Genomic DNA, 8,065 nt, shown 5'->3' on the forward strand with positions numbered 1-8,065 from the left:
TACTTTTAATTCAGAGTTTTTGTTTTAATTAAACTTTATAAATACCTTTGTGACCACGTGTTTTGAATTTTGACAGTGTCAGTTTAAATTTAAATGTCATATTTTGTCAATTTGATCTTGACGTTTCGATCAGCTGTGTTCTGAGACCTGTGTATACGACTTGAACAGACTTAGGAATGCCCCTCGGCTGTTTGATTATTTACCGTCTTCTAAAGTAGGAAGAAAATAAACACATGTATGGTATATTTATTTTATTTTCAACAAAATTAAGAATGTAGTTAATCACAAGATATTAAAAGCTTACGTGGAGCAAGTATAGAGGACTAGACAGCTGGAATATAATCAAATTATAAAGTCTAAAATTACATTCAAAATTTGATTCATTCAACATATAAAAACGCCTGACGTAAAGAAAATACACAAATACATTAATATAACAAAATATTTTGCTACCCACAATTTTTTATAAGGCCCCAAAGCATTCGGTTTTATCATTTACATTAAAAAATCTTTTCAGTGTTATGCTATGTTATACTATGCAGCGCAACATAAACCAGCCCCGAGACAAGTTGTAGTACGAATAAATCGAATTAAACGTGCACGAAAAATGATAACTGTAATTAATCAATGCCACGTAATAATAGTTTTAATTTTTTTTACATCACATATTTTACCTGCCATTCGTATGGTTTTCTTATTCAAAAATAAAGTCATCATCTTTTCCAGGGCCGGCTTTGGGAAATATACTTAATAAGTACTTATATTATTGTAAATAGGTATTTAGACAAATATGACACTTATATAAATGTCTTTAAAATGAAGAACAACCTACAATAAATAAAATGCCTCAGTGACAAAGTAGTAAAGTATTGCGCATTAGCAACATAATATGGAATATTTTATTTCTGATTTATTATATTTTAGTACCTAATAAGATTTAAAATGGTACACTTCACTAGTCAGAATAATATTTTCTCTTGTACCTGTTAGAACAAAAAATGCTTATCAAATAATGAACATTTAAAAATCATTAATGAGATAAGTATCTTATAACAGAATATAAAATCACCAATACATAAAAGATTTATACATTTTGAGCACAGAAATAAAATTTAATAATTAAACAAAGTCATACTTAAAAATAAGTAAATGTACAAAAAAGTCTTGGAAATGATTCATTGATATCACATAGGTACCTACATAATATTTGCCAAGCATTGTAACATTTGGGTTAAAAGTTGTGAATATCACCATAAAGTATATTTTGTCTTACGTTAGTTTTATCTATCTAAAAAGGTCACAATGTAGCATAAGTAATATATTTGAAACTGTCTTTTATTCAATAGCACTTACTACTTACTTAATTATCTTTTAAAATTAGTTCCAGATAATATTTACGTTTTATTATACCATTGGCATATGTTATCCATATACATAAGTATGTAGTATACTCATAATTATTCGTACCGCAGTACTTAGTACTGCAATAATTTTGAGTTAAAGTCCAAATCTAAACATAAGCGCTAGTTTCGGGATCGAAAACATTCTCATTTTGATACTATTTATGCTTATATAAATGCTTAGTAAAATCACACACAAGCCATTGTTACGAGCGTTGTTTCTTGTGAAGCGTCTATGGAAAATCGTAATTTAACTTTGAAGTCTTAAAATTAATAAGATAAAGAATAATTACCATGATTGTTTAGATGGATATAAAAAAATCAGTGTGACGTGTATATTGTCTTTTACATTTAGATAAAATTAAAGCCTATAACGAAATCTGTACATATAATAAATGATAAATATAACTGATTTAATATTACATGTATTATTATCCAACTAAATAACTATCATTTTGCAACTTAGAGCATGTATGGTTGCTAAATAATTTAAAAATATATAAGTCATTTTAATCAGTTGTTAAAAATTTCAATGTGTGATTCACAATTATAGTATATATGCCAAATACTCGATTATAATCAGAGGCCCAATATATCGTCGCTCCTTTTCACTATCTGGCATCTATCATTTAAAAAAACCTCCAGAATTAAACTAAACACTAAAGAGCAAAACAAAATATAACTGCTTATGTAGAAATAGCTGCGCACTTAGCGGTTGTAAGATGTAAAGCTATGTACTCTATACAACTTAAGGCAAAACCTTTTTAAAAAGCATAGGAATCTATCAAACAAATTCAGATCTATTGCATGAGACTCATTTTTATTAAAAATATCATTAGCCACACAAAACTGATCACGATTACTCGGAAAACTAGGTAACGCTTCCGAACAGAAATGCGGGTAGAACGAAAAATCTTCGACCAAATCGAAGTTACCGTATTTACTGGCTTCAGAACGAATTTCTTTTCTAAAGAGCAAGGACTCGCTACATAAAATCTGTACGGCTTTTTATTTTTATGTAACAAACTTTCAGCATTAGAAAGGTCTTTGTCTATCTTCACTAAAAGATCTTTAACTGGGAGGGATCCAAATCTATGCATAAAAGTGGTGGGGACTAATCTATATTTGTGTCCCGTCTTTTATCTTTCCATACTATACTCTTGGCAGACTATAGCTGTGTGTTATAATAACATGGGTGTGCATACCATAATTTGCCTTAATTTCTCGATGCAGGCTATTCGCCAGAGGATATATGCCTCCCTGATGAATGAATCCGTAGAAAATTGAGAATAGTATGTTGAGGATATACCACATGCTTTTTAACATTACTTTAAGTTTTCTTGTGCTTGGCGCGTCGCTTTCGTTAGGGTGGAGATGATTCCCGTAGAGGTAGACGAGGGGAACTAGGACGGGTATTATAAACCTCGGCTCCTGGTGGGGGAAGAGCGACAGTAACGCCACTGGAATGATCAGGGAGAACAGCATTAGACCAGTGATGCTCTGGATTCGCGGGAGTTTTTTGTACTGGCCTCGGATGAACCTGAAATACGATATTAATTTTAAGGACTTGTCCCTAGTGGTGACTAGCAGAAAATAAGGTTTATTAACACAGTACGAGTTACTAAGCAGGTAGTGTGCGAATCCTGTCATGAAATTAGCTCGCATAAAATTAGCTCCATTTACATTAATTAATCAGATAGTAACAAGTATACTACTATTAAACATCAGGTTAATATTACAAGTCTACAGGCATACATCACTTGGTATATAGACTACGCGAACTGGAAGGCAGCTCGATAGCCGTTAGTAACCAAACCATTACTAACCTGTACATATTGATGGACAGTGTTATAAGAGCCAGCACTCCCAGAACATTGAAGAGCAGCGGCACGTTAACCGCTAGGTGAAGCCACCGTGGATGCAGACCATGCTCCGTCAAATTCTTCGTATCAGTGTTATATCTCAGGAAATTCAATGGAGTCACAACCCAATTGTCCCAGGATATCTTTAATGACTCAATATCAGCCATAGTGAGGTACCCATAGTACCCAGAGTCAATTAATATTAGCAACAGCGCAATAGGCGCACCACTTAATATGAACAATAGTATTCTATAATGAAAATCCTTAAACCCAACAATCTTAGACCCTAAACCTCGCTGCAACCAGAAAAAAACAGGCGGGAACGCGAAACCAGCGAATGTTGGACGGTTAAATATTCCTATAACTACCACAGCAGATATTAACATTACATGATTGAACGAATGAGCTGGTAAATGAGTGCTCAGTTTAAAAATCTTTACTTTGTCAACGGCATTTGTAGCTGCCTTATATTTTTCTTTTAAAAATTCACTATGGTATATTACATTGTCTGATTTGAACATGCACTTGGCCACTAAGTATAAGAGAATTGAGAAGAAAATCATTTCAAATGCATTTGAAAAGCTTCTGCAGCAGTACACTAGGACTATGTATGAACTTGCAAATATAGTCAGTCTGTTTCTGAAATTTTGACCATATAATACACAAATTCTGTATAAACAGTAGTCATTGATAAGAGATAATAGGCAGATAAATACTCGTGGTATAACAAGAAGATAGTATGGTGTTCTGAGATCTATATTTAAATAGTGTTTTATGAATGGGTTTGCGAGTCTTATGAGATGTAGTGGTGGACCAAATATCATCTTTGGGACAAATATATTCCTAATAGGAAAATTTGGGTTGAACTCCCATGTTCTAGCCACATCAACAGTAAGGATGTCACCTGAAAAAATACCCATATATGATTAATTAAAAAATAGATAAATAAAAAAATAAATAAATATTAAACACCATCAAGCTATGACAGAACCCTTCAAGATTTTTCAAGATTTCAAGATTCTTTATTTGTTAAACATGAGTATACACACAAAGCATGCAAGTTGTACAGTATTATACTTATATATAAAATGATCTGTCATGTTTGGCCTTTATGGCGTACAAATTTTTGTTTTTGTTAATCTTTAATTACAATTCAATATAAGTTTGTTGTAATATATAGTTACCTACATGTCAAACACACTAGAATTATATAAAATTAGAAAAATGTCAAGTAATATTAATTGTATTTATACATTAAAATAATATAAATAAGAATAAATCCAGTTCTATACAGTATTGTCAAAGATACATTAAATTTTATCCATTAAAAATTCGGATATACTGTAGTATGCTTTCTCTTCAAGATGTATTTTTAGTTTTCTTTTTAATACATGGGCATTCTGGTCCTTCCAACATTTCGGTAGTTTGTAGTACTTGTAGAACTGTTTAGATTTATATTATTATTTTTTATGAATAAGCTCCAAAATGTGTCTTCATAATGTTTTATTGCCATTCAAAAAGATGAATAGTTTTACTTTTGTTTATTTATTTTCTCACAACTATGATTAGAATAATGTAGCACTATAGCTACTTGATATTTCTTATAAAAGGAAATGAAATATTTATATTATAATTTTATTCTCCTGTGTCCTTAAATTTGTTAAATATTCTAATTACATTGTCAAAATAGTCGCAAACTATTTTCTAAAAAATATCTTATCCGTGTTAATAGCATTTGTCAACAACAATTCAAATTTGTTTGACCAGGTAATCTTATCACTACACATGACAGTTTACACAAGATAGTTTGAGATGTAAACAAATATTAGTTTATACATATTACTGTATAAAAAACTAATCTTTTATCACCTATTGACAAGTTACTCAAGCTGTGATTTCATTCTATGAAGGAATCTAAGTTCCATGCTAAGGATGAAAACACCTTATACTTAAAAAAACTTTATTATTAACTTTTCTAATATCAGTAGTAATTAAAATATTGGAGTGCGTTATTAAAATCGTACCACATATAGAAAATGCTCCAAATTCGCCCCTGTCTCATCAGGGGTCATAAAATAGATCGATGATTCTTAGTTAAAATACTCGGGAATATTGCCTATCTCAGATACAGATATCATTGTAAAAATATTGTTTTTACCTGCCATGACCTCCACATTTTGGAAAAACTCATCTGGATGTATATATCCGCGCTGCGGCAGAATAGTTAGCACAAATCTTATTCCTACTAGCAGCCAGTACGACAACGGAAGTCTTACGGGATTTCTGAATGAAATCGCCTTTAGTATGTCAGTTTTTAGAAACATGGCACTATTTCAATCTTACACGGTAGATAAATTTGAATTTGGAATTAGAAAGCAGTATTTTCTTTGGTTCACAACATCGTGTTGTTTTGTTTTTGACACTTTCGTTTGACAGTAGCAATTGACATTTCGATTTTTAACGCTGGAGGTCAACAAAACTAGTGGGACGATAAAATATAAATTACGCAGGACATTTATTGAAAACCTATGTGCTATTAGGGTTTATCCATGATGTTTTTTTTTTCAAATAATGATTTCTTATGATCACGCGAATGGAAATAAAATTAATTTTCTGCCGACGTTTCGAAGCCTGTCGCATTTATAGACTTTTTTTGCTTATACTTTAACGAGGATATAATAAAATAAAAAGTATATATTTTATACCCATTATCATATGCCGATTGACGGGACATTTTTAGGACTGCATGATAACTAATTTGCGATTTAGTTTAAGTAACGAATTGCATCTACTCTAAGAAATGTGTTTAATAGTTTTTTCAATGTGTATAATATTTACATGCCAATGATTTTCTTTTTCGCGCGGGAAAAACGCCATATCGCTACTTTACTCTCGATAAGGTATGGTGACCATTTCTTTTACAATACTTGCGCGAGTGGCACCTGTTCTGTAGGCACCGCATAACTTTACGGTGTTTTTTAAGAACGTTGTATGCAATTGAACCCAAAAGTATATTTTCATGTTAAATTATTAATCTTGTTTTCTTCGTCTATAACCGATGGGGAGTCCTTTTGTGTCCTATTAGCATAGGTTAAGTAATAAAAGAAATGTCAATAAAATATTAAGTTAATCTATATATATATATATATATATAAAACGAATCCCTATTTCCCATGGTCACGCCATTACACGTGAACGGCTGAACCAATTTCTCAAAAAAAAAAAATTGTGTTTGTTATTGTCAGGAGAAGGATCTTATGAAAGAAAAAATTAAGTAAATTGAGCGGAACGTTAGAAAATTTAAGAAAAGTTAATTTTAACGATTGACAGAATGCGCGCTGAAAATTCATAGTTAAGACGGGACAACGTCTGTCGGGTCAGCTAGTCCGAAATAAAATACAGTCTAGGATGTTATTGTTTATTGATTTGTTTCTGATATTATTTCAACCTTATTATGAGCATTTTACAATTTGGCACGCTCGATTGCCGTATACATTGTATGAATGAAGATGCTTTATCGTGAGAAAAAACTTATTAATACCTTTTAAATATAGTTAAATTATTATTCCATGGGTAACGCGCTATAATAGATTTAAAATGGACCGACAGTAGAATCAGCACAAAATCTTGCTGCAAAGGTAATGTTGGTAAGGTTTTATATTTCCCATTAAATGAAGTTTTTTATACTTCAGGACAAAATAATGAGTCAGTAACAGGTACGGGTAGCCTCTAAAAAGCCAAATTTAAATTCAATCTACGATTGCGCGTGTTAAAATGTCATTATATGGGGAATTACAAATACTTTACAATTTGTGCGTCGAGCATAAATCAACACGATAATGATCCGGTAAACTAATATAATAAACCAAAAAGTTTAGAGATACTATATAACATAATATTGTAAATTGAAAATTTCTGGATATTGATACATAAGACAATAAAATTTTCAACGCATACTGGCCGAAGACATGGATAAGGTAAAATAAGTAACACATTATTCAGTTAAATTGTAGTCACAGATAACTTAGAAGAACTACATTGTTATAATACAATAGCTAACACACTAATTTACCATGAAGGAATTAAATGAGTACCTACTTTTAAACTATGATGTAAATAAAAGTATACTGTACTCTTTAAGTTACTGTCTATAAAATGCATAGCCAAAAAAAACTTCGTAATACATATTAGTAAAGTAATTATCAAAAGATTAGAAGACAATCTTTAGTCATGCTGAATAGTCATCGAATTAGGTCTACTGTAAACATAAATACAATTTAAAATAAATATTCTATTCATTATCATGAACGTTTATTCAAAATAAATACACAATGTTTCTATACATATTTACACTAAAGTACAAAGGTTAATGCGTTGCATTTGGCTATAAGCCACAACAGTTATTTTTTTACTCAGTTTTCATATTATAAATCAAGGTATAAGATTTTTTTCTCGTGCCGCGAACAATACTTAGTAAAAAAATAAATACATAATGAATTTATCACTATGTCGAGCCCAATGACAATCTTTAAATATCAACTATAAACATAAACAACTCATAGCTATGCAAATACTTCAAGATTTGTAATATAATATGTTAAGCTCAGACTTTTTTCATGGTAATAGTTTGTTTTAAAATGCGTCAAACATTAGTAATTACGACGAAGATGAAAATATACGATGGTCAAACCTGAACGTGTCGCGTGAACTTTTTTATGCAAAATAATTAAATAATAAAAAATACTTTTAGAAATTAGTAACAATAAAAAAAATCATTCGCTAAATTAATATTTTAAATAAATT

At 30.7% G+C, this 8,065-nt stretch overlaps 1 protein-coding gene across 1 annotated transcript; it reads right to left on the bottom strand.

Annotated features, from left to right (window-relative positions):
* Positions 1-236: 236 nt before the first annotated feature.
* On the bottom strand, positions 237-5,926 carry LOC119190631 (GPI mannosyltransferase 4-like). The gene is given in 6 exon segments (XM_037442939.1): positions 237-2,368; positions 2,371-2,541; positions 2,544-2,561; positions 2,564-2,940; positions 3,227-4,166; positions 5,421-5,926. Coding segments are annotated over 6 exon segments (1,932 nt in total). The 5' UTR covers positions 5,587-5,926; the 3' UTR covers positions 237-2,108.
* Positions 5,927-8,065: the final 2,139 nt, after the last annotated feature.

Source organism: Manduca sexta, chromosome 25 (genome assembly GCF_014839805.1).
Source record: "Manduca sexta isolate Smith_Timp_Sample1 chromosome 25, JHU_Msex_v1.0, whole genome shotgun sequence".
Lineage (NCBI taxonomy): Eukaryota > Metazoa > Arthropoda > Insecta > Lepidoptera > Sphingidae > Manduca > Manduca sexta.